This window comes from Macrobrachium nipponense, chromosome 1, assembly GCF_015104395.2.
Source record: "Macrobrachium nipponense isolate FS-2020 chromosome 1, ASM1510439v2, whole genome shotgun sequence".
Classification (NCBI taxonomy): domain Eukaryota; kingdom Metazoa; phylum Arthropoda; class Malacostraca; order Decapoda; family Palaemonidae; genus Macrobrachium; species Macrobrachium nipponense.
The window spans coordinates 5730040-5757420 of record NC_087200.1 but is presented as its reverse complement, the minus strand read 5'-3'; the positions used below and the strand labels follow the sequence as shown (position 1 = coordinate 5757420).

At 41.2% G+C, this 27381-nt stretch overlaps 1 protein-coding gene across 1 annotated transcript in view; it reads right to left on the bottom strand.

The window, feature by feature from the left end:
* Positions 1-2501: 2501 nt before the first annotated feature.
* Positions 2502-27381, bottom strand: part of LOC135219104 (NAD-dependent protein deacylase-like) — a 182262-nt gene continuing 157382 nt past the window's right edge. Inside the window, exon 6 of the mRNA XM_064255546.1 lies at positions 2502-3264. Within this exon, the coding sequence (XP_064111616.1) occupies positions 3210-3264 (55 nt within the window). The 3' untranslated portion in view covers positions 2502-3209. The remainder of the gene's footprint in view (positions 3265-27381) is intronic.

Genomic DNA, 27381 nt, shown 5'->3' with positions numbered 1-27381 from the left:
CTCGGTAAACATAAGTCTCGTTACCCAGGCTTTCGCATTAGCCCTCCACATCACTGGAAGCTTCTCCTTTAGCACTTTGTGGGCCTTGAAGGCTCGAGGAGTCTCCGAATGATACACAAGTAGGGGCTCCACCTTGCAATCCCCACTGGCGTTTGAACAAAGTGCGAGCGTAAGCCTGTCTTTCATAGGCTTATGCCCGGGTAGCTTCTTCTCTTCCTCCGTGATGTACATCTGACGAGGCATTTTTTCCAAAAAAGGCCAGTCTCATCACAGTTGAAGACTTGCTGAGAACTGTAGCTTTCGTTGATCATCATCTCATCGAACTTCTTAATAAAGGCTTCGGCTGCTTTTGTGTCCGAGCTGGCAGCCTCCCCATGCCGCACCACCAAATGGATGCCGGTCCGTTTCCGGAATTTTTCAAACCACCCACGAGAAGCCTTGAAGTCTGGGGTTGGCGTCGATGTCCCTTCTCCTCAGTTGTCTTTGGCCTGGGCAATCAAATTGCCGAAAATAGCACTGGCCTTATGGCAGATTGCTGTTTTGGTTATCCTATCGCCAGCAATTTCTTTGTCTTTTATCCATTAAACGAAGCAGCCTCTCCATCTCATCGTGCACGAGGCTCCTCTTGTTGGACAAAATAGTCACGCCCTTGGAAGGTGTTGCTGCTTTGATGGCTTCCCTCTGCTTAAGTATGGTGCCTATCGTCGATGGACTTCGGCCGTATTCCTTAGCAATCACACTCAACCGCATGCCAGCCTCATACTTCTTGATAATCTCCATCTTTGTCTCCATAGAAAGCATCCTCTTCTTTCCGTGAACTTCAGCAACTTTCTTGGGACCCATGACTATACATACGTAATTAAGTTATGTACTAAAATTCTCACACAACACGATAAAGTACAAAGCGAAATCACTAACACGAATTTACGTTAACAAACGAAATCGTATATGAACGAACGAATTCGGCGTGCTTACGATAACGATGCTGCTACCGAGTGGCCGAAGAACGCCTTTACGTAGAGCATGATGGGAGAGATGCTGACCAATAGGAGAGCAGGATCTTACGGCAGTGACTAGCATCAGGAACCAATGGGAGAGCGGGAGGATGGTGGCGCGCGAGTTTTAAAATTCTTCTCGGCGGTCCGGGCGAATCTCAGGACTTTACAGTAACACCCTTCCGTAACCTGAATTATTTTCATATGTAGAGGCAAAAAAATCTTCGTGTTTGCTTTCGTAACTTGAATTTTTTGTAAGTTGGGACTTTCGTATGTAGAGGTTACACTGTATAAACATGTCAGTCCCACCAGGAGGCTGATTGGCTTCTGCACCTGGCTTGTCATTAGAGGAGAGCATGTGGAAGTCACTCCCTTTGTTTGTGTACCACCCTCAACTTATGACTCTTCTTTTACCTCTCCAACTGTGAGGGATAACACTCTGCACACTCCTTGTAGGGAGAAAATACAACTGCAGCTCCTACCATGATAAGTAGCACAATACGTATTGGGCAGGGGTCAGCAATTACAGAAGACATGAAGTATCCACACATACACTCATGTTCCTTACACCATATTTTCCTCTCTATTTATTGTAAATAAACAACCTTGAACAGTAAAAAAACAAAAATGGTTTTACATCAGACAGCATAAAGTGTAGCAGGATGTCCACACTAGATAACAGCCAAAGGAAAAGTGTTGGTTAAAGATTTTGACTGATTCCTGCCCATACTGAGGAATATCCTCACATAAAAGGGAATGGTTTGTATTCCTGCAAGTACAGAGAGAGAGAGAGAGAGAGAGAGAGAGAGAGAGAGAGAGAGAGAGAGAGAGAGAGAGAGAGAGAGAGAGAGAGAGAGCATATGGCTACCATAATGTACTAAAGACCCAGTCTCTCACATTTACAGTTGAATGACACCATGATAAAGAATACAATCAGTTGTGTATATGAAATCACTTAAAAATAGATATTGCAAAAATGCAACTCTACATACAGGCATAAAATAATTAAAACCATGAGGTGTAAGTGTGGGTTTCTGCTGATCTTGTCTATAAACATTATTTTGTGTTTCTATATATAAACAAAGTCTTATTTCCATAAGGTACAGTACAAATTTCTGGAAGTTGATTATCTTGCCTTAATTCTTAAACCTTTTCTTTTATTAATTTTTTAACTGAATTCATACCACATTACAGTAATTACCTGTAAAATTATACCAATCTCATTCTACAAGGAACCTTCATTCAGCAAGTTAAAGTGCTTATCATTCATCAAGACTGAATAATTTGGATGTTTTTGTCTTGTTTTACATAATAAAATTATCTTGAAAAAAATTATGGAACAAGAATGGAATTTTACTCAGCAACTTCATGGTACTGAAGTAGCAAACTATATTTTACTTTTTTTTTTTTTTTTTTTTGTTTTTTTTTTTTTTTTTTTTTTTTTTGGGGGGGGGGATTATTTCTATGAAAGCACAATATGATAAAATCAAGTATTGTCCAGCTAACTTCATGTTTTCAGCTTTTATTTTATAAATATTTACAAAATGCAACAATTTAGGTTGAAATCATAACCAAAACAAATAGCACTGTATCTTTACTAATAACTTAATAATAACTGATAAAAGAATTATACTGTATGTGAGAGGTAGCTATGTTGGCTGCCTCCACTCCCAAGCCTATTATCCCTCAAATTATCTTTCATTTTCTGATCTATACTAATGGTAAAATATAATGGTATATGTTATCCATAAATGTTACTCATAACTGGAAAGCCTAACATTAAGACATGGTGATTTGTTGACCAACTACATAATATATGTATTTCCATAAAATGTTTTAATTTTTATTTACCAATTTACACCAGTGGTAGCGTAACTGAGGGAAAAGTTTATGCATAAGTGTAAATTATAATCTCCAAGGTAAAAATTAAGACCTGGCCATATGATCAAAATAAACATATATTCCAATCTTTTTTATACTTAGCTATAATCTAGTGGTACAGTGTAAATGACAGTAGTATATTTTACCCATAGGTGTTAATCACCAATGAAAAGGTAAAAGTAAGACCTGGTGATATATTGACCATATATATGTATAAATTTTCAAAAATTCTTTATTTTGAATAAGGTAAGCAATTTTTTAACCATACTCTTGCATATTAAGCAACTGGATCATATAATGTACAGTTTTTAAATGAATACTTTGACTAAAGATTTAAGGTGCAATTGCAGTTGGGAGTGTACTTCCACACGGACCTTCAAAATGAAATCTGAAAATATAAAAGAATAAATATGAGAATAAAGATTTATCAAATGCTATGAGTTTTTAAGGATCAAGATGAGCTTTAAAACATACAATAACAACATACAAAATGTTACCTTAAAGACTGCTTACTGACACTGAAACTCAATTGTTCCTACGGCAATACAAGCCAATGCCTTTTGTATAGAACTAATCAGCATGAGCTGGAATCAGCTGTTAAACTTGGTAAGAAGGTAGTTAACTGATGGTTGAGGGGGATGAGTGGAGGAATACCCTTCACTCACCTACCTACACTAGTCACTTTTTCTTTGGCTGCCACCATGTGAGGACATCTTGTTGCACTCCTTACTGCTTTGTTGAACTTTTGTATTTTTCACATTGTTTCAGTTTTTTTTATCTAGAACTTTTCAGAGACTTCAAGGGTTAACTCATTCTTCCCCTTTGTTATGTTAAAATGAATCCCGATTTTTCTTTATAGTACGTATTATCTTCCTTGGAATTTCAGCAGTGCTGCAGTTCCTAGGGAGATGGTACTGCTGTTGAGAGAAGACAGGTAGATGAGATATTAGTCAAGTGTTGGCTTACCTGATTCCCTTGTCTACTGAAGTTTTTCAACTCCTTCAATGTTTTCACCCCTTCAAAGGAGAACGGGGGTATCACAAGGATGTGGAGGTCATACACACTCCTACACGTTTGTGAGGTCTGCAGTTACTGTAACCCTTAGCCCCTGGGAATGAAAGTATGTAGTTGATTCTATATTAGCATTCTTCCTTCCAGGTCTATCGTAATCTCTTCATGGAGGAAGCTATGCCCACGTGAGGTGAGGATAGGAAGCTCACCTTCCCCTCATCGTTGAGTTCTCCTCTCCACTTCTTTTTCCTTATGGGAGGAGGAATAGAAGGAAGTCTAAGGCATATTGCAAGAAGTCCTTGTGTTTCTCATGAGCTCTTTTCCTTTTAAAAGGGAGGTGGAAACTCAGCCACCTGTGACTGCTCATTTTGGCCTTTGGTGGGGTAAGACGTTCCCACGCGCAGTCTGATTAATCAACAGATATCACAAGTTTAACTTACGTCTAGAATTTGAGAAATATCTAGAAGTGTTCGTGAACTATCGGTGATAAGATTAGTGTGAAAATAGTAGTATAAAGCGTCTACTAAGTTAGTTTATCAAGTGAAATACTGTAAATCAGAACAAGATGGCAGTAAGTTCCAACTGTAGCAAAAAATGGTGAAATTTAGCTTGTTTGGCAGATTCGTAATATGATGAGGTAGCAGGAAGGGAACTGGCATTTCTCATCTATGGGATCAGCAACAGTCCTAACCAAAAAGATACAAAAGCATTCATAGATATATTAGAAGGATATAATCCTTCAAACTGGAACAAATCAACAGAAAACATCTTGAAAATAATTGAAGAAGTTCCAAATAAAATCCAAGTGGTCAAGAGACTCATAAAGAAAATATACATAAACCAACATATTCCGACAAAGAAAATGAATAAGGTAAACATTGTGAATATCCTAATTGATGCATTAGGAAAAAGAATGCCAAAAGCATGCAAACTGTGTAAGGTGTGGTATAGCATAGTTAATCCACAAAACCTGATCAGAAAATGTTCTGCATGCAACATTCCGACCCATCCACAATGTGCTGAGGTAATGCAAGATATGAGAAAAGATACCAGAATATTTTGCTCAACATGTCTATCATGGATAGACAATGTTATTAAATCAAGATTGAATGTACAAATAGTTGAGGATGAAGAAGAAGAGGAAGAGGAAGAAGAAGAAGAGGAAAACGGAAGAGAAGTAAACAAAACTGAAATGACAGAAAAAAATAAGGAAAACAAAGAACAAGATAAAAGTATGGATGCAGAGATACTCATTGATACTACATATGAGGCAATAAAGCAGCATACTTACGAAGAAATAAATTACGATATGACAACACAAAAGAAAATCCCGAAGAGGCTCTACCCAGATCTACACAATGACGGAAAGAGGAAAAAATAGACAAAAAGACAAAGTCTGCAACCTTTTGAAAAGAGGGAATTGCAGATTTGGAGAAAGATGTTACTACAAACATCCTAAGGTATAAACCAAACAAAAACTTCTTTCAGTTTTCTTCTGAAGATTGAAAAAGAAACCCACAAATTCACTTTGTAACTTGTTTACTTCTAAGTAAACTAAATGTAAATACTTAGAAGTAAACAAGTTACAAAGTGAATTTGTGGGTTTCTTTTTCAATCCTAAGGTATGTCACAACTATGAAATATATGGTAAATGTGCATACCTAGACGGCTATGAGGATGATTGCAGAGATCTATACATCCAAAAATATGCAAAAACCTAAAAGAAGGAAAAGGATGTAAGTTCGACAAAAAATGTAAATATATGCACCCTGTAGCCATGAATCAAAATCAAATAAATAATCAATCAAGTAATAAAATCCAAAATAAGAAAGAAACAAATAAAGAGAGGGAATAAAGAATATCAGAGATAAGAACTGTATTTATGATGCAAGAGGATATTGCAGATACAGAGAAAATTGCAGATTCAGACACAAAATGAATAATTATGATGAAGGAAGAACAAATATTACAGAAAAGTTGGATTTTTTAATGTCAGAATTTCTGGAAATGAAAAAAAGAACAACATACCAGAACAGGAAAGAGACATGGAAAAATCCTTATTATTACCCATATTAAATGAAGGAGAAAACATGCAAACCATCATAGTGATGAATGCGCAGGGTTTAGTTACGAGTAACCACAAAAGAAAATAGAGTACTTAGAAGAACTAACCCAAATTGAAAAGAAAATAGATATAATGAATATAAGTGAAACCTGGTATTCCCAAAAGACTGGGAATGATGATCAAATAAAAGGGTTCCAAACTTATAGATCAGATAGAAAAAATAGGAATCAAGGGGCAACCGCAATATATGGTAAAGACAAAAAAACAAAGAAAAATATATGAGAAATATAGTAACTCAGAATGTGAACTAATAGCGGTAGAATTTGAATCTGAAAAATTAATGAACATAGTAATATATAGACCTCATAATACTAAAGAGTTTGACTTAATAATAGAAAAATTGGATGATATATGTAGAAATCACAAAGACTGGACTATTCTCCTATCTGGAGACTTCAACTTTCCTTTGTAGACTGGAAAGAATGAATAGGAGATTGTGGTTGTACTTATACATATAAAAGAGAGAGTAATAGTAGTGCAGAAGATAAGAGGCAATTCGAAAAGCTATTAGATATGCTACTAGAATACAACATTCAACAAATAAATCACCTGCCAACAAGAAAGGAAAATACTTTAGACCTAGTATTTGTGAACAAGATGAATTATGTTAAAGAGATAATAGTTTATAATGCGAGTATTTCAGACCATAATGTCATAGAATTATCAGTCCATTCCAAAGCAAGTGAAAACAGAGATAAGCAAGAAATGAAAAAGTGGGAAGGATATGGAAAATACAACTTCTACAGTAAAAATATAAAATGGTCAGAAATAAATGAAGAATTAAAGATTGGGATAACATTTTCGTAAGTGATGACATAAGGGTAAATACGGAGATATTATATAAAATATTAGAGAAAATAGTGGATAAATATATACCAAAGAAGAAAAATAAACATCAGTCATGCATACCAAGAGACAGAAGGATCTTGTTCCAGAAAATCAGAAAGTGGAAAAAAGTCTTGCAAAAGAAAAAAAATGCATGGAAAGTTATAGAACTAAAAAGTAAGATAGAAAATGCAGAACAAAAGATTATACAATCAAAAGAAAATGAAAAACGGGACTTGGAAGAAAAAACCCTAGTAAATATCAAGCAAAACCCCAAACTATTATACTTCATAGCGAAAAAGAATGAATAAAAGAAGAATAGAAATACGCCTCTAAGAAATTGAAGGATCCTTGTTCCAGAAAATCAGAAAGTGGAAAAAAGGTACTTGCAAAAGAAAAAAAATGCATGGAAAGTTATAGAAACTAAAACAAAGTAAGATAGAAAATGCAGAGCAAAAGATTATACAATCAAAAAGAAAATGAAAAATGGGACTTGGAAGAAAAAACCCTAGTAAATATCAAGAAAACAAAACCCCAAACTATTATACTCATACACGAGATGAATAATCAGAAGAATAGAAATAGGCCCTCTAAGAATTGAAGGGAGATTAACGAATGAAAAAAAGGAAATTTGCAACATATTGGCAGAACGATATAAAAGAGAATTCACCCCTAGAATAGATAATGAAGATAATGATATAGAAGGGAAGAAAATAGTGAATATTTAGCTGACATAGATATTAATGAAGCTGATATTGTGCAGGCTATTAATGAAATTAAAAATGGAGCTGCAGCAGGGCCTGATGGAGTTCCTGCTATTTTGTTAAAGAAAGTAGTTCATTCTATCGCAAAGCCACTTGCAATATTATTAAGACAAAGTGTAGATACAGGCATGATTTATGATGAGCACAAATTAGCATATATTACCCCTACATTCAAAAATGGATCAAGACTAGAGGCAAGTAATTATAGGCCTGTGAGTCTAACATCACATATTATGAAAGTGTATGAAAGGGTAATGAAGAAAAATATTATGAAACATTTAATAAAAAATAATCTGTTTAATATAGGACAACATGGTTTCGTACCTGGAAAAAGTACACAAACCCAACTGTTAGTCCACCGTGAGAACATATACAAAATTATGAAAAGCGGAAATGAAACAGATGTGGTTTATCTAAACTTTGCAAAAGCTTTTGACAAGGTAGACCATAATATATTAGCGAAGAAAATTAGAAAACATAATATAGTGGATAAAGTAGGAAGATGGTTAGAAGAATTTTTACACAACAGAAAACAGATAGTTATTGCAAACGATGAGAAATCGGATGAAGCTAAGGTAATTTCCGGTGTGCCACAATGTACGGTGTTAGCTGCATTACTGTTTGTTATTATGATTGCAGACATAGACAGTAATGTTAAGGACTCGGTAGTGAGTAGTTTCGCCGATGCCACAAGAATAAGTAGAGAAATTACTTGGGATGAAGATAGGAACGCCCTACAAAGAGACCTTAACAAAGTATATGATTGGGCAGAGGTAAATAGGATGGTATTTAACTCTGATAAATTTGAATCAATAAACTATGGAGACAGAGAAGGAAAGCTATATGCATATAGGGGACCTAATAATGAGACAATCACAAATAAGGAAGCAGTTAAAGACCTTGGTGTGATGATGAATAGGAACATGTTATGCAACGATCAAATAGCAATTCTATTGGCAAAATGTAAAGCAAAAAAAGGATTTTGCCGTAGGAAAAACCTATTTCTGGGCGATTGGTTCGTGTCGCCCAGCGAAATAATCCTTTAGTTCATTATTTCTTAGGTAAATGATCTAACAAATACCAGAGAATAAACAAAATAAAGAAGAGGTCAGATAACCTGCCTCGGCTCACCCAAATAAAATAAGGGCGTCGGTAGTGAACACTAGGGCGAGTGAGACCACTACCACGAACTTCTTGTCATTTAGAAATTTCCCACAACAAAATCCCTCAAGGAGAGAGCCGACCCACAGAACGGGGCAGCAACTACTACTACTACAACCCACGCTAAGGTGACTGCCGCGCCTCTGGTGGCCATCCTGAAGTTAGCAATCAATCTTGAGCGAAGGGTTGGGAAGAGGTGGGATTTCGCTGGGCGACACGAACCAATCGCCCAGAAATAGATTTTTCCTACGTCAAAATCCTTTTTCTGGGCTCAGTTCGTGTCGCTGCGCGAAATAATACCAGAGAATTAGCACAAGATTGAAAATAAAGAGGGTCTCAATAAAACTAAAATTTAAGTACATACTATAATTGTATCAAAATATTCATACAAATTGTTCAGACAATTCTGAATAAAGAACAATAACTAAATGTAACTTATAACTATAATTATTTACAAAGTATTTACATAAGTTACAGGTATGAATATGAAAATTTGTGTGTGAAAAATCTTAACCTAAAAAACACACTGAGTTTTATAGATACCAATACAAAAGACAATAAACCATTGATAATGGGGGTGTGGAACCCTACCATAAAAATAAGGGGACCACACTCTAATGTTAATATATACAACCAATTGTGGGTGACCCTAGCATAAAAATAAGGGACACCCACTAGACAATCATAAGAGCAGCTAAGACTCAAGGGCAAGTGAAGCGTAACATGGTAGGTTAGACAAACTGTTGGCTGAGGTAGGTAGAAAGGAGATCTGGATCTTCAACTAAACTACTGGGCAGAGTCAGGGGAAACTATGTTACCCGCTGCAACTGCTGAAAATTTCAGATTCCAAAGACTTCAAGTAGTGACGTTTAAATACTGTCGGCGATTTCCATCCAGTATATTTTTTCAAATCATCAAAGTTCATATGTTGAAAGTAATTGATTGAGGTGGCCACTGCCCTGACATCGTGTGCCTTAGGGAAGGATTCAGGGTTAGCTTGTTTAATAAAGTATAGGATCTGTTGCCTAATACCTTTAATTGATAAGGTACCACATTTTTCTCTCCTAAAGAGGGGACCCAAAGAGGAGGAGGATGACCTAGACAGAAAGGCTCGTAAGGTCATCACTGGACAAAGAGAAAGGTCTTGGGGAATAGGTATGACTTTCCATGGTGCCCACCTCAACAAAGGATCCTCATTTTTTGCTAAAAAGCTGCGATCCGGAGAAAGCAGAACTTCTCCTGAAGGGAGAAATTCTACATGACCCGCATCTCTGGATAGTGCCGACAGTTCTGAAATTCTAGCTCCTGAAGCCAAGCTTAATAAAAATAATGTTTTTCTTAAGAGCATTATAAATGAACATGTCGTATTATCTGTATCTGAAGCCAGTTTTAGAACATCATTCAGAAACCATGACACTGAAGTAGGCCTTACTGAAGGTCTAAGTCTAGCACAAGCCTTGGGAATAGACGAAAAGTAAGAGTCTGTTAAGTCTATATTAAAACCCAACTGAAAGATCTTCTTCAACGCTGACTTGTTTGTCGTAATAGTGCTAGCTGCGAACCCTTTTTCAAATAAGGACCTGAAAAAGGATATAGCTGAGTTGATTGTCATGATTTTAATGTCCGATTCCCTCAGGAAAGATGCCAACTTTTTAACTGCAGCATCATACTGCCTCAAAGTTGAATCCCTTTTATCTGATTCTAAGAAGAGGATATTTTGTGGATCTACATTTGCATCCCTCTTGGCCGCAAACTTCATGAAGTCCATAAAGTTAGGGCTTTGAGAATTCCTGAGGAAGCGAACACAGTCTTCATTTGTACCGACTGGGAGAGTCTAGGATTGGGATTCGAAGGGGGACGAAGACCCCAATTCCAGCAGCAGGGGGTACCAGTTGCTCTTCGGCCAGTCCGGAGCTACTAGAGCTATCTGACCCTTGAAAGTCCTGAGTTTGTTCAGCACTTTCAGGAGAAGATTCACCGGAAGAAAGACAAATCTTTTCCCAGTTGTTCCAGTCTATGGACAGAGCATCTGTGGCATAGGCCAGAGGGTCCAGGTTGGGAGCCAGATAACAAGGAAGTTTGTGGTTTGCTTGAGATGCAAACAGATCTACTTGCAGGCCTGGTACCCTCCAGAGTATCCATTGGAACGAACTGTTGTCCAGTGACCATTCCGACTCCAGTGGAACTGAACGGGATAGAGCATCTGCTATGACATTTCTGACTCCGGCCAGATGGGTGGAGGAGAGGTGCCAACCGAACTTGTCTGCCAGGGAAAAGATGGCTACCATGACATGATTCAGGTGTCTTGACTTGGAGCCTCCCCTGTTTATGCAGTGAACTACCACTGCGCTGTCCAGAACTAACTTTATATGGAGAGTTTCTTTGGGTGGGGAGTAACCTCTTCAGAGTCAGGAACACTGCCATTGCTTCCATCATTTATGTGAAGCTGGTGGAATTGGGGTGACCATGTTCCTTGAACTTTCTTGAACTGAGAATATCCTCCCCAGCCGCTTAATGAAGCGTCTGTGTGGATAGTGATTCCCGGAGGGGGAAACTGAAGAGGTACTGACATGGACAGGTTCTTCAACCTTGTCCGAGGGCGTAGACGATTTCGGAGAATCTGCGGTATTGCTGACAACTTGTCCCTGGATCTGACATTTGCTCGTGAGCGCCAGATCCTGGTTAAGTCTTTCAGTTTGGCTTTCATCAAGATGTTTGTCACTGAGGCAAACTGAAGGGAACCTAGGATTCTTTCCTGGTTTCTCCTTGAAGCATATTTGTACCTTAGAAATTGCTTCACTGACTTCACTATTTCTTTCCTCTTGGCTAGTGGAATCGACAGTGTGTGAGAAGATAGATTCCATTGGATGCCCAGCCATTGAAAGCTGGACTCCGGAGTGAGTCTTGACTTTGTCCTGTTTATCTGGAACCCCAGATATTCCAGGAACTGAATGACCTTCTTTGTGGCTTTGCGGCATTCCTCGACTGTTGGTGCCCAAATCAACCAGTCGTCGAGGTACGCTACTACCATTATCCCTTGAGACCTTCAGTTGTTGAACAACTACTTCCGCCATTTCGTGAATATTCTGGGTGCTACATTCAGACCGAAGGGAACTACCTTGAAGGAGAATGCTTGGTCTCCCAGCTTGAAGCCCAGGTAAGGGCGAAAGTGTCTTGCAATAGGGATATGATAGTATGCGTCTGTAAGATCGATAGAGGTGGTGACGGCCCCACGGGGAAGTAAGGTCCGCACCTGCGAGATAGTCAGCATTTTGAACTTGTCGCAACAAATGGCCCAAGTTTAACTGGGACAAAAAGTCTAAGATTACCCTTCTTTTTTAATGAGCCTTTCTTGGCACGCTGAATAACGACCCTTGAAACTTTAATCGCTTGACTCTCGCTATTGCTCCTTTCTGAAGGAGCTCCTCTGCATAACTCCGTTCATTTCCTTCGATGGAAGTTGAAGAATGGTCTGGGTGGAGGGGGGGCCTCCGATCCAACTCCAACCCAGGCCTTTCAACACAATACTTTGTGCCCATGTGCTGAATCCCCACCGATGCCGGAAGAGAAACAGCCTCCCTCCTACCTTGGAGATCTCACTGCTGCTGAGTCGAGTGACCTCCGCGGCCTCCACGGAAGTGCTTTCCCCTATTAAGCGACCTTCCTGACCTCTCTGACGAAAGGATCCCCTAGCCCTACCTCCCCTGGCGAACCGGTCAAAGTGTTGGAAGGCTTGGCCCTCGAACACCTGGTTAAAGGCCGGGGAGACAGCATAGGAAGTGGAAGGCTGAGCCTGAGGGGAAATCAGGTAGATTGGTTGAGCTGGTGTCTTCGACGTAGAAGGCTGGCCTGGCTGAACGACTGGCACAGCTGACACAGCCTGGCTGAAGTGTTGAGGCTTCTTCTGGTAAGGCTGAAACCGTTTGGTCTTTTTCAGCTTCTTGCCTGCAGAAGACTGGTCTTGGCGCCTCTTAGCAGAGAGGCCCCAACGATCCTTGAGGCTCTGGTTGAGCCTCGTCGCCTCGCTTTGGACCTCCCTAACCATTGCTTCAGGGAAGAGGTCTGCCCCCCAGATGTTGGAAGAAAGCAGCTTATTCGGCTCATGCCGAATAGTTGCTTCCTGGAGGACATGTTTGTGACAGTTGACCCTCGCCATCACAAACTCGTACAAGTCCGATTGGACCGTACAAGTCTGCAATTTGGTCAACAATTTGAAGAGCGGCTCTGAAGCGTAAGATATAGCCGCTACCTCCGTCATTGCCATGGTGTTGATAGACCTGGCCAGCCTAGTTTTAGCCTCAAACTCGGCTTGAATGAGGCTATCAGGAAGTCTGGGAGCTTCTCGCCGAACTGGTCCATTGCGCAGTCCGGCTTGAGCTTGCCTACCGAAAAAGTATTCGGCAGGTCCTCCCACAAATCTCCAAGCGAAGGAAGCAAAGGTGATGTGGGATCTGCTTCCCTTAACTGAGGCAAGGGCTCTCCCTTTAAGCCAGCTGGGATGGTAACGCTGGCGATCTTAGTTAGAAAAGGGAGAGGAGTCTCTTCCTCCATCGTAAAGATGGTGAAAGGACTCTTAAATGCCTGGATTCTGGTTTTGGAGCAGTCCATCTCATCCAGACACCGGAGCCACTCTCTTTGAGCCTGGTCCCTGGAGTACAGCACTGTCTCCCTAGGGACCTTATCATCCCTGTTCATAGCTGCCTCCGTCAGCCTGGCGTAGCCAATGAACGGAGGCTGAAGATTCTCTGGGTAAAACTCGAAGTCTTCAATCCTTCGAGTACCACACTCCGGGATGGAAATGAACCCGTCCTGGAAAGGGGCGTAGGAAGCCACTCTCCAGGGGTTGTTCATCGTGAAAGGAGGAAGAGAATCATTGGAAGGAAGTTGGAGCAGGCCAACGCCAGGTGCCGGGGAGGCAGCTTGAGGGGCCTGATTAAAGCCGGACATTAGGTTTTCTTGAGTGGCAATCCTGTCCGATAGTTGCGAGAACATCTGCTCCATACTTGTCCTCAAGGAGCCTACCAAATCTCCCATCTGCTGCATCATCCGACGAGAAAGCGTTGGGATTGAAGCTAGGAGCAGATGTAGAGATGGATGGGTAACTCGCTAGAGGTACCGAAGGGGAAGGAGAGACCACTGACTCCGCCGGAGTACGGGGCCTCTCCTTGGAGGACTTGCTCTTAGAAGTTCTAGAGCCCGAAGCAGATGATTTACCCTTCTCTGCTCCGGGGTTAGAAGCCGAAGACTTACGAGATGACGACGCCGAAGAAGTCTTTTTAGACAACGACGTCTTTGTCAGGGTTTTCTGCGCCCTGTGACCCTTCACTTTAGGGACCACAGAAGCGCTAGGCGTAGCATACGAGAGCTCAGCTCCCGTAAAGCCTTGGAAGGAAGCAGGAGAAACAGCAGGGGAAGAAGATCCAGTGGCGCCCAAGGGAAGCCCTTGAGCGTCCAACGTACCTACCTCGACCAACAGGTCGTCTACACCTACCATTGGTTCTACATTTAGATCTAGTGTGGCGACTTCCGCTGAGATGTCCTGGCCTGGTTCCTTCATACACAAGGCGACCTGCTGCTGCATCGTCGTCATCGTCGGGGCTGCCTCCGCCGGGTCGACGTACCCCGTCGACTTGCCGCCGGGGAACAGCAGGACAGCCATCCTCTTCTCCAGTATGTAGGGCTGTCCCTTGGCGGCGTTCTTGCCGAAGCCGCCGACCCAAGCCCTCAAGGTTGCAAGGGCGGTCTCTCTAACCGCGGCAGCCTGGAAGAGAGGGTGTCTGTTAGATTTTAGTTTAAAGTTGACTAGACATTACCGGCATATATTTCACAATAATATGGGGAACTTAAGCTTAAAAAGTATATTTCAAAACTTAAGCTTAAGATATAATTCAGAATTTATATCGTATGTATATACTGATGGAAATACTTACCCCGTCCAAAAACTGACTCACAAGATCATAGCAGATCGTACACGTTTCGTGGAACCAGACCTGCAGATTCCCGTGAGGAGTCGCACACGGAGCATGAGACCTGCAGACTTCATGCCCACAGGGGTCCTGGAGTACGGCGTTGCACCCCGGGTGCTCACAGTTGGTAGTCTGTAAGTGGAAGGATACATGAGTATCGATATAACACTCACAGGGCTACTCTAGTACTCCATTGCATGCCGGAGAATGAAAAATTTTTGGGCATAACCCCTCCCCTACTGCCTTAATAGGCATAAATGAAGGCTCCGGTGTATGCCGGAGAAGGAAAACAGAGGGCAAGGGAGGGACCCAGCTTTAGATAACTTATAAAAAACTTATAATTAACTTAAGCATAAAATACAGGGGGTCCTCGAGTTACGACGTTGATCCGTTCTTACGATGCATCGTAACACGAATTTGCAGCGTAATGTCGGAACATTGAAAAAATACCACATGATTTAATGTAATACCTATCAATAACAACGAGAGAACAATTCCTTACCTTTATTAGTTTGATTGGCTTGCACACTGGAGAGGAAGCTGCGGTGCTGGAGAGACTGGGGGAGGTTAGTGAAGAGAAAAAGAACCTCCAGAAGTTGCTGGAGATGCTGAGGCAGATGATTCTTGAGGTGAGGCAGAACATACTAGTACTGGAGATGCTGAGGCAGGTGATTCTTGAGGTGAGGCAGAACATACTAGTGGAGATGTTGGGGCAGGTGAGGCAGAACCTACAGAAGGTGCTGGAGATACTGGGGCAGGTGAGTCTGGGTTAGCGAAACATTCAGAAGGTGCTGGATAGCAGAGGCAGCTGAGGTAGAGGTACAGGATCTCCTGCAGGCCTCTCTACCTTCTTAAAATACTGCTCCAGGTTAGTCTGAACAGAGAGCGACCTCTTTTCATCCAAGATCTCCTTGTAACACTGCATCAAATCCATGCGCCTCTGGAAACCCTAGTGAACCTGTCCAAGTTGGGATCCTGAGCCTCAAAAGTTGACAAAGCTTGCTGCAACTCTGCAAAAAACCTCTTATCAAGTCCTGCCTTGTGAAAGCCTTAGGCTCTGGGGTGGGTGCTTCTTCTTCTTCCTCTATTATCTGCTTCTCCAGTTGTATCAGGTCCTCAGCAGATAACTCCTCGCCATGAGACTCCAGCAGCTCTGTAAACATCATCAACCTCCATCGCCAAATTGATTTTCCTTACTCAGGCAACAACGTTCTTGACAACTAGCTGAACTGTGTCCTCAAACCCATGGAAATCATTCACAAATTGAGGACAAATTTTCTTCCAGACACCATTCATGTTTGTTTGCTTAACCTCCTCCCAGGAATTAGCAATGTTCTTTACAGCATCAGATGTTGTAGGATTTCCAAAAGTCCTTCAGAGTCAAGTCCTTCTTGGTTTCAGTTGCCTGTAAAGCCATAGCAATTGTCCTTCGTAGGTAGTAGGCCTTGAACGAATAGCAATCACTCCTTGGTCCATAGGCTGTAAAAGGGCCGTGGTATTAGGTGGAAGGTAAACCACCTTGACATTAGGGTTTGAAGTCTCCCAGCTGGGCAGGGTGTCCAGGGGCATTGTCCAGCACTAGCAACACCTTAAAGGGGATACCCTTGGAGGCGCAATACCGCTCCACACTTGGAACAAAATGGTTTACGAACCAGTCCTCAAACACTGCAAGTGTCACCCATTGCCTTCTTGTTGGACTTCCAAATTTAATTACTGGTAGTTGACCCTTCCAAATGCCCTTGAGTGCCCTTGGATTTTCAGCCTGATACACCAACAAGGGCTTCAGTTTGAAGTCGCCAGCAGCATTACCCCCAAGAAGTAAAGTTAGCCTCTCCTTGCTGGCTTTATGACCGGGTGCTGACTTCTCCTCCTTGGCGATGTAAGTGCGGTTAGGCATACGCTTCCAAAACAAACCTGTCTCGTCTACGTTAAACACTTGCTGAGCAGAATAACCCCCCTCCTTAATTATCTCAGACAAGCTTTAGGAAATTCACTCGCTGCTTTCTCATCCCCACTAGCAGCTTCACCTTGCAATTTAAGGTTATGGTAATTGGCCCGAGCCTTAAATCGCATAAAACCAACCCCTACTAGCCACAACTCTTCACTTTCACTTCCCTCCCCCTTTTCTTTTTTTCAACGCTTCAAACAATCTTTTCGCCTTCTCCTGAATCACCATAAGGCTGACTGGGATACGCCGTTGATTTTGGTCTTCCAACCAAAGCACCAATAACCTTTCCATTTCAATTATTAGACCACTACGCTGCTTAGTTATCACTGTCGCTTTCATAGGAGCAGATCCTTTCACATGTTCAACGATGCGCTCTTTATCTTTGATATGGTAGCAACGTCGAACGGCTAAGGCCAAGCGAGCGGCCAATGTTTGTTGGCGTTTCTCCCTTCTCGGATCGCTTTATAATGTCCACTTTAATTTCCATGGTGATGGCCTTTCTTTTCTTCGATGCACTACCATCAGAAGAGTCCGCCTTGCGCTTGGGAGCCATAACAAAGAGCAAAAAGTTACAAAAACGATACAACACGAGGGAGAGAGAGTCAGTGTAAACAACCAAAAAAAATGGCGTATGGGCGAGGACTGAGCGTAGCGAAGCGACGCCGTCCTCTTCCCCCACAAAGCGTATTCTTCCGCCGTGCGCCCGGAACTAGTTCGCGTTTGTTTACGTTGCTTACGACGCTAAACCGCGTAAGACGGAACGACGCAAAATATTATTTTTTTATATTTTTATGGGGCGCGTTCGTAACCACGAAACATCGTAAGTCGAGACCAGCGTAACCCGAGGACTTACTGTAGTAACAAAATTTCGGAGGACGATTCCGAATCGCGGTGCTGTCCAACTCCGCCAGCAACGCCGTAGAGACGGGATGGTGAAAAGCAAAAGTGACCAACTGGAACGCATACACTCCGCCAGTAGGCGGGGCTACCATAGCTCCCTCCCCCGTAATCGATGGAACTCCAGGAAAGAGAACAGAGATCCGACACCACGGGGAAGAAGGCGAGGAGGGGCGAAACAGTACTCAAGCATACAGCGGAGCGCCGGAGCAACAAGGCGGGGGGGGAGGACCGGCCAACCGACTTCGCCACAGCGAAGCACCGTGAAGCAGGGAGACAAGGTCACTCCCAGCCAAGTGTCTGTCCAGACTCCCCTACTCCCTCCGCGTAGGGAGAGAGGGAGACGGGCCCGGATGGAGCGAGCAAGGACAGACCTCCCTCCCCCCTACTCTATGGGAGAGTGGGGGGAGGGCAAGGCGACTGGGACGGGCGTCTGGCTGTACCGCGATCACAGGGTGACCACGGTACGATAACACAATATAAACAACGAAATCGATAGCCTAGGCTAATGCAACCAAAGTGATCAGAAAGATGCAACAAACAGGATGCAACAAAACTGATAATAAGGAAGCAACAAAACTGATGGGGACCATGGGACCATGAAACCTAGGCTAAGAGAACGGACCAGACGCCCTAGGCTAATCAAAAATAATAAATAAAATAAAAGTTGGGGAAATAAAATATAGAAAGAGAAAAAATCCAGGAGTGTACGACTAACCCGAAAGAAAGTCTACCACTCAAAGCTAGCCTGGGCCGATACGAAGAGCGATGGCTAGGGTCTGGATAGAAAAAGATAATGCCTACGTAAGGTAGAGAGACATGCATGCATGACCTAAAACCAATGCAGGCTAGATCCCCTAACAATATGATAATAATAAGGGCTAGAGACGCACAGTAAAATAAGGGAAAAGTTCCAGGCATGGGAGACCGAGAACCAACCCGCCATGAGGCAGAACAATGCCGCCATGCTTCCGACCGGGAACCTGTATTTATACCTAAAAAACGGCAAATACAGGCTCGAGGAAGGAACGAACTAAATAGGAACCTTTCGGAATACTTAACTTAGCCGCTGCGATGGCAGAACGTTCCATGGTGGCGAAAAAATCCGTAAATAAGCACAAAAACACAAGAGCAAGGGAAACGCGTGCGTCTTGTAGCCTTCTAACGAAAAGGATGGCCACCAGAGGAACGGCAGTCACCTTAGCGTGGGTTGTAGTAGTAGTAGTTGCTGCCCCGTTCTGTGGGTCGGCTCTCTCCTTGAGGGATTTTGTTGTGGGAAATTTCTAAATGACAAGAAGTTCGTGGTAGTGGTCTCACTCGCCCTAGTGTTCATACCGACGCCCTTCTTTTATTTGGGTGAGCGAGTCAGTTATACTGACCTCTTCTTTATTTTGTTTATTCTCTGGTATTTGTTAGATCATTTACCTAAGAAATAATGAACTAAAGGATTATTTCGCGCAGCGACACGAACTGAGCCCAGAAAATGGGGAATTGGTTGACAGCCTTCAAAATTCAAAAAAAGAAAAAGCTGGAACACATGATTATGCCTTTATAAAACATATGTTCGTAGTTCCCTCTTGAATATTGCAATATGATATAGTACCCACACTATCAAAAGGATATTGCACAAATAGAGTGTACAAAGGTCCTTAACAGCTAGAATAGAAGAAGTTAAGGACCTTGACTACTGGGAAAGACTACAATTCTTAAAATTATATAGTCTAGAAAGGAGAAGAGAACGCTACATGATAATTCAGGCATGGAAACAGATAGAAGGAATAGCTGAAAACATCATGGAGCTAAAAATATCAGAAAGAGCAAGCAGAGGTAGATTAATAGTGCCCAAAACCATACCAGGAAAAATAAGGAAAGCACACAGGACATTAATCCACTACGCACCAGCATCGATAATGCAACATCTATTCAATGCGTTGCCAGCTCATCTGAGGAATATAACAGGAGTGAGCGTAGATGTGTTTAAGAATAAGCTCGACAAATATCTAAACTGCATCCCAGACCATCCAAGATTGGAAGATGCAAAATATACCGGAAGATGTACTAGCAACTCTCTGGTAGACATTAGAGGTGCCTCACACTGAGGGACCCGGGGCAACCCGACCAAAATGTAAGGTCTGTAAGGTCTGTAAGGTAAGTGTGGGCCATCCCACCTAGACAAGGCTCTTTCTTGCATAATCCTAAGGGATCACTGTGGAGTATGCTCATCTCGCTCATTATGAAGGTGCACCAATTCAATACGTACAAGTATTCAGAACACTTTTCCCCTCCTGTGTCTCTGATGAGACCCAGAAATTAGTACTACCTGCTTACTCAGCACCTGTTGCTCTTCAAAGAGTGTACAGTACTGAACATTCTTTTCAGGAAGTGCTCCTTCGAACTCATTCTCCCATGCCTTCTCCTAGACACACTTGGCAAAAACTGTGTATAAAAGATTATCTGGATAGTACTTACCTGGGTGAGTGCTCAGTCCTCGAACCAAGCTCATACCACAAGTGTTTAGGTGGTACAGTATTGCTCATACCTGGTCTACAGATTGGTGTGTAGGTAACCCTTTTTACTGGGCTTCTCCAAAGTACACCTTGTTGGAACAACCCGGCCTATTTACAAAATGCAGAATCAACCATAGGGTTGTGAGCATCCATGAGTGGGAAGATTCAGACACAAAACCCCTTTAAAAATGCTTAGAACTGCCCATTTTGAGTTTAAATGCACAAAAAATCTAAAAAGGCTTATACCCAAGTATTTTAATATTTTTATCACAAAAAGCGCATTAAGTCATGAAAATTATATGAAAATGTAGACCATAATTAGTGAATATTTCTCAGTGAAAAATACTGTGAATAGGTGAATTTTTCATGAATAATGTGTATACAGTAGACATACCATACAGAAATCTGCAAATAGGTGAGTCTGCAAATTTTGAAGCCACAAATAGCAGGGGTTGACTGTACTTTGAGTGCTGGGAGGATCTACTCTTATGCAATTGTTACACAGCAACCAGAATGGTTTTTTCCACAAAAGCACTTCATAGCACTCTCTTGAGTAGCCTTTTATAAACATTTGCTTTCCCCAAATTTGGACAGCATAGTGATCTTGATGGAGTAACCACCACAATCCTATCATGAACTTTACTCAACTGATTCTTGAACGGCCACTTGGGAGGCAAAGCATTTGTTCTGACAGTTGTGTTTTGGATCAGGTTGACTTTCAGACCTGTAGATTAGAGAGATCCTGTTTTCCAGCAATCAAGTAGAAATCTTTCTTACAACCACGTAAGATGCCCGAGTGGCATCAATCATGGCTTCTTCCACAACAGAAACAAGTATCACAACCTGTTGGTTCTCTCGTGAAGGGGAAGTAAGACCAGTACAAGGTATGGGAAGGAATATTAGTTTTCCTTATTCCTCCCCATCATCACTGTTGAATACCCATTCATTCTCTCTTTCCTTGAGGAAAAATGAGAAACCTACTCTTTAGCTTGGTGTTAGACTCTAATTACCCCATTCAGAGGTAACATGGCATCACCAATGGAAAGAGGAGCAGGAGTCCTGAGTTCTCTATTCGACCACCTGTATATAATTATCAATCCTTGAGGGAAAAAGTTACCTATAGCCAAATTCTTGGGTGCAACTAGGCCTCCTGGTTCTTGGGCTGTGAAGCAGCCGACTTCCCTTAACCCAGATCAGTATCCCACCCCTTTCCTCTTTCAGGAAGGGTATGGAAAATTTTCCAGCCCTCCCATCCCCATTTAGCAGTGGCTAAGTAGGAGGGAAGAGAAAAAGAATAGGGGGGTTACTAAGTAACTTTCCCATTATTTTGGCTGCCACAATTACAGGGTTGCTTTTCTTGCCTGGCAATACTATGGAGACAGGGAAGGAATGAAGTCCTGGTCATTTCACACCTCAAGGCTGTACACTGTAAGCTTTAAAAAGCCTACTGCCTTCTCCTCTCTCAAACTCCGATCCTTCTTATCTTCCCATTCAGATTCTCCAACATGTATCTCTAGCCTTGCCAGTGATTTAAGGGACCTCTCAAGTGATAGGCCAACTTGAACGGTTACGTACTCTCTTTCAACAGAATGGCATAAGCCATATGGTAGTCCATTGCAGGAAACAACTTCGTATGTAGACAGTTCCAAGAAACAAGTACTTTCGAATACCTGTCCATCTCTTTAAGTTCCCTCTTTATGTCTACAAAGGGGCCAGTGATTCTGAAACTGTTTCAAACTAAAGACAGCTCTACAGGTGGTTATGCAGTTCTCACATGAATGGTGAATTAGACTTTGCTAAGTACTACTATACACTACGAGAGTTCCCTGATAAATGGCTTTCTTCTGGGTTTCTACTCCAGGAGAAGTTCTCCTACTTCCTTTCAACAAGCAGGGCAAAAGGATGGGCATTATTTCTCATGCCCAACTACTACACATGTACCTTCGTATGCTCATAAGCACAGCATACTTGGGGTGTTAGTGCAGATTCCTGTCCTGGCGGGAACAATCAGATTTGCTTTCTGCTCCAGGAAAGTCCTCCTACTTCCTTTCAACAACCTTTGGTGGGTTGTCCTTAGACACCTGTCTTCTTGCAGGAGTTCTTTTGTGCACTTTCCCTTCTGGAGTAAGTCACAGAAGTGCTAGCATGATCTTGGGATGTCAGAAACCCCTTAAGGGCAGTTCTATGGACTCTCTCCTCCAAAAATGCATCTGTACTTCTGGCCATAGAACTCATCTCAATGGTATGTCAGCGTTAGGAAACCACTGGAAGCATTGTTGCTCTTTAGGTTTCTGAGAATAGTTAATAGCTCACCCTGTAGAGCTCTTGTTACATCATAACTGTGGTGGATCCTTGTAAAGCAAAGAACCAGGCTTTCCACTTACTTGTATTGTAACATTTGCAGATACATGGGTGGACAGTTCACCGCACTGTTAGACTTTCTGCCAGCAGGGAATGGGCTAGCAGACCAGCTCTAGTTAAGGTCAGTTTGGTTCAGAGTAGCTCTCTCCCTCAATGGTTGAAGCTCCAGTTTGAGCTGACTTTCATCTTAGCTCAATCTCGCAGTTTCCAAGTTGAAAAGAATTTTACAGTAGGCAGTCCCCGGGTTACAACGGGGTTCCGTTCTTGAGACACATCGTAAGCCGAAACATCGTAAAAAATCCTAAGAAAACCTTACTTTTAATGCTTTGGGTGCATTGAAAATTATGTAAACTGCATTCTTATTGCATTTTTCATAAAAAAAAACCTTCAAATATTGATTATTTTGCATTTTTGGTGTCATATTTCATCTGCCAGATGAGCGTTGTAGGCGTCGTAACCCTAGAACATGCGTCGTAACCCTGGAAATAATGTTTGATGAATATAATTGAGAAGCGCCTTAACCTCGGAATGTCGTAAGCCGAATCCATCATAACCCGGGGACTGCCTGTGCTCTGTTCTCCTAGGGGAAATAACGTAAGTTGTGTTTGTGTTCTATTTTCCAAGGAATAATCTCATTCTCTGCTTTCTGCCATTTAACCCTCTTACGCCGATTGGACGTATTAAACGTCAACATAAATTGTCTCCCGGGTGCCGATTGGACGTATTAAACGTTGACATAAAAAAGTTTTTTTTAAAATTCGCGGAAAAATACTTATAGGCCTACCAGCCAAAAACTTTTGAATCACGCGCCTTTGGGGATGCTGGGAGCTCACGGATCAAGGCGTTATTTTGTTTATAATCGTTACGCAGGCGCGCAAGCGCGAATTTCTTTCTTATCGCACTAAAAAGTATCAGTGACACATCTCGGAAATTATTTTGTCACTTTGACATAATTTTTGCACCATTTTAAATTAGCTGTTACATGGAGTATTACATATGAAAATGTGCGCAATTTCATGTAGAATACAACTAAAAAACTCATGATTGTAGCTTTTATCAGTTTTGAAATATTTTCATATAAATAACGATAAGTGCAAAACTTTACACCTTCAGTCAACTTTGACTATACTGAAATGGTCGAAAACGCAATTGTAAGCTAAAACTCTTATATTCTAGTAATATTCAATCATTTACCTTCATTTTGCAACAAATTGGATGTCTTAACACAATATTTCGATTTATGGTGAATTTATGAAAAAAAAATTTTCCTTACATCCGTGCGGTAACTCTTGCGATAAATTTTTTCGTGCGATTGTCGTAATGTTTGCACCATTTTAAATTTGCTGTTACATAAAGTTTTATATATGGAAATGTGCGCAATTTCATGCACAATACAACTAAAAACAACCCATGGTTGTAGCTTTTATCAATTTTGAAATATTTTCATATAAATAACGATAAGTGCAAAAATTTCAACCTTTGGTCAACTCTGACTCTACCGAAATGGTCGAAAAACGCAATTGTAAGCTAAAACTCTTATATTCTAGTAATATTCCATCATTTACCTTTATTTTGTAACAAATTGGAAGTCTCCAGCACAATATTTCGATTTATAGTGAATTTATGAAAAAAAAACATTTTCCTTACCTACGCGCGGTAACTCTTCCGAAAAAATCAAATTTTTTTGTCCGATTATCGTATTGTTTACACCATTTTAAATTAGCCGTTACATAAAGTTTTATATATGAAAATGTGTGCAATTTTATGTAGAATGCAACAACAAATAATTGAAGGTTGTAGCTTTTCTCATTTTCGAAATATTTGCATATAAATCACGATAAATAGGAAAAAACCACGTTCGGTTAACTTTGACTCTACCGAAATAGTCAAAAAACACAATCATAAGCTAAAACTCTTACAGTCTAGTAATATTCAGTCATTTATCTTCAATTTGAAACAAATTCGAAGTCTCTAGCACAATATTTAGATTTATGGTGAATTTAAAAAAAAACTTTCCTTCCCTCCGCGCGTGGATTCTCCGCTGCAAATCTCCGAAATGCGTACATCGCATTATTGTTATATTTGCTCCGTTTCATATTAGGCATTTCATAGAGTTTTATATATGAAAATGTGCGCAATTTTATGTAGAATACAACGAAAAATAATTGAAGGTTGTAGCTTTTCTCATTTTTGAAATACTTGCATATAAAAAAAAATATATAAAAAATTTGACATTCTGTCAACTTTAACTCGTCCGAAATGGTCAAAAACCATAATTGTAAGCTAAAACTCTTACAGTATAATAATATTCAATTATTTATCTTCATTTGGAAACAAATTGGAAGTCTCTAGAACAAGATTTAGATTTATGGTGAATTTTTGAAAAAAACATTTTTTAATGTCTGCGTATTACGAATTCATGCATAATTTTGTGATAATATTTTCTCTGTGTTGCTTTGATTGTTTTACAATGTGTTATATACCAAAATGATTGCAATTTAGTGTACAATACAACAACAAAAAATTGACTCGTTAGCTTTAACCGTTTTGCTCACAGCGCGATTTGAATACAATTATATATGAAATTATTTTTTCGCGCTATCATATATCGCATTATTTATATAAATTATGATAATAATATTTTTTTCATTTCTGATTGTTGCATACTAAACTTCAGGCAATGATAAAAAAAGGAGCTAAAAATGAACTCTTAATCTTGAAAACTAAGCGCGCTGTGAGTTTTTGAAAAAAATATTTTTTCCGCTTCGGCGCTCACTCCGAGGGCGCCTCGGCATACAGGAGACGATTTTTATTATACCCCTTCGGCGTAAGAGGGTTAATCTGTTTCTCAGTTTCTCATTGTTGGGTGATTAAGTGTTGATCACTCAAGTTTTCAAGTTGACCCTCTTTTCTCCTTGTGGTCAATAATCAAGCAGCATCCAGTACTGCTGCTCCTCATCACTGGAGATCTCCCTCTAGTTGTCATACCATGTCAGCAGGTCACAGACTCCTTGGTCAACCTTGCCAAGATTATCTCCTATCCAGCGATGCTGTACAGCTTGTGCTCTGCTGTAAGCCAATCTTCAGTCTAAAGACCTTGGATTTCACCACTTGGTGGAGTTATTCATATTTAAAAGGTGGTATAGGACTTTCTTTTCCATCAATAGCTTTGTTCTTGCAATTGGGAAGCAAACCTGTCCTAACAGGAAATTCAAGTTTTCTCTGGCCCCTCCTACTGAGACTTAGGTTAGTGGTTCCGGAAGAGGTGTTTATACCCATTGCAAGCTGTAGGATAGTTTTTTAAGAACCCAGGCTCTTAGTTTGAAGTACCTCCTCCTTTTCTTCATCTTAAGCTAGCATACAGTGTCCAAGAACACATCTTTTCTTCATCTTAGGCTAGCATACAGTGTCCAAGAACATTCTTCTTTCTCTCACTTTGTAAGGTACCTGACAAGTTTATCACTCCTCAAGAACACCCCAGGGTGTAGGACTGGCCATGGCCCTTTTGGATAAACTTTGCAGTGCTTCTTGGTAATGAAGGCAGGTGTTCAAGTAGGAGGCATCCCTTTTTTTCATTCCATCAAAGGGCCATTGTCCATAGGTCCACAGATATTTCTTTGGACCTGGTTGCTAAGAGGTTGTGCAGGCATCTGCATCCACTTGAACAGACAAGTATCTCACCAGAGTGCTTCAGTTTTGTGAAACCCTGAGTGATGAATACAGTGACTGGACTCTCTTTTCCAATTCCATTTAAAATCAGCATCTAGGCTGAAGTATAAATGAGTCAACCTAGATACAAGTAGCTTTGCTTCAAGTACCCAATCTGAGCATAGTCTAAGTTGTGTCTATCCTACTGCTCTCATTTTTACAGGGGGGCACAGGTAGAAATACTTGCAGGACAAATTTTGGATTTGACCAGAAGTGCTTCAGCTTTGTCTTAATTCCCTCACAAGGGTTTTCATGGTTCTCTGATGGTTTTCCATACTTGAGCACCCATCTGTATGCAGGCTACTCTAGCCCTTGGCCTTATTGCTCTGGCCAACCTTTTCACCAGACTAGTAAGATGTTATAGGAGTCATGTCACCCCCTGCTTGCATGTGCAACCATGGTTGTTCAGGACAGTTCCCATTGCCTCCTGCCTCTAGGAAAACACATAAGGAGAGATACACACAACCCATCAGTTTGTTGCCCATCAGCTTGGTCCATTAGGTCTTGAGACCATGCAGGCACAGACAATGGGGTAGATTCTTCCCACTGGGCTTCCTCAGGGGCACACAAGAGTTAGCACTATCTACACTTTCAGTATGTGTACATTCCCTCGAGCATGCATATGCAGTGCTTTTGTTCTAGGAAAATGTCTCCTTTGAGCTCTTCATCCTCTCATTCTCATTCCCTTACAATTTCTAATGGATCAATTTTTAATGAGTATAAGGGGGGATTGTAGGACAACAGAGTCCGACGTTAAATGGCATTCAGACTGTGACTCTGTTGGTATGAGTTCCATTTGAACTCCATAAAATCAGAAGTAAGCAGAAAAGCAGAAACTAGGCACATCTTCCTCTCTTACAGGAAAGGATGCAGTTCGTGCCCTTAGGGATTTTATGGATCCAGGTAATCCTGGTCCACCAGAAACCCTTCAGAGCTGGGTGGTGCTTTTGGAAGATTATTTTGCTCATTCACTGGTGTAATAATCACAGGGAGGCTACCCTGGCTTTACAATTGGCTATAGTCTTGACAATAACTCTCAACTGGGTGAGCTCCTGAAATGCAACCATCAGTCTGGTTGCCCTGGTCCCAGCTTGTTTGTGGGGTCTTGGATGAGGTGAATACTGATATGTGGTTCAGGGAGTTCCCTCAGGTCAAGCATATCTGGCAACCTTCTCCTCCGCATATCTGGGGTGTAGTACTTCACATGCTAGAGGAGGTGCTAAACCCCAGAT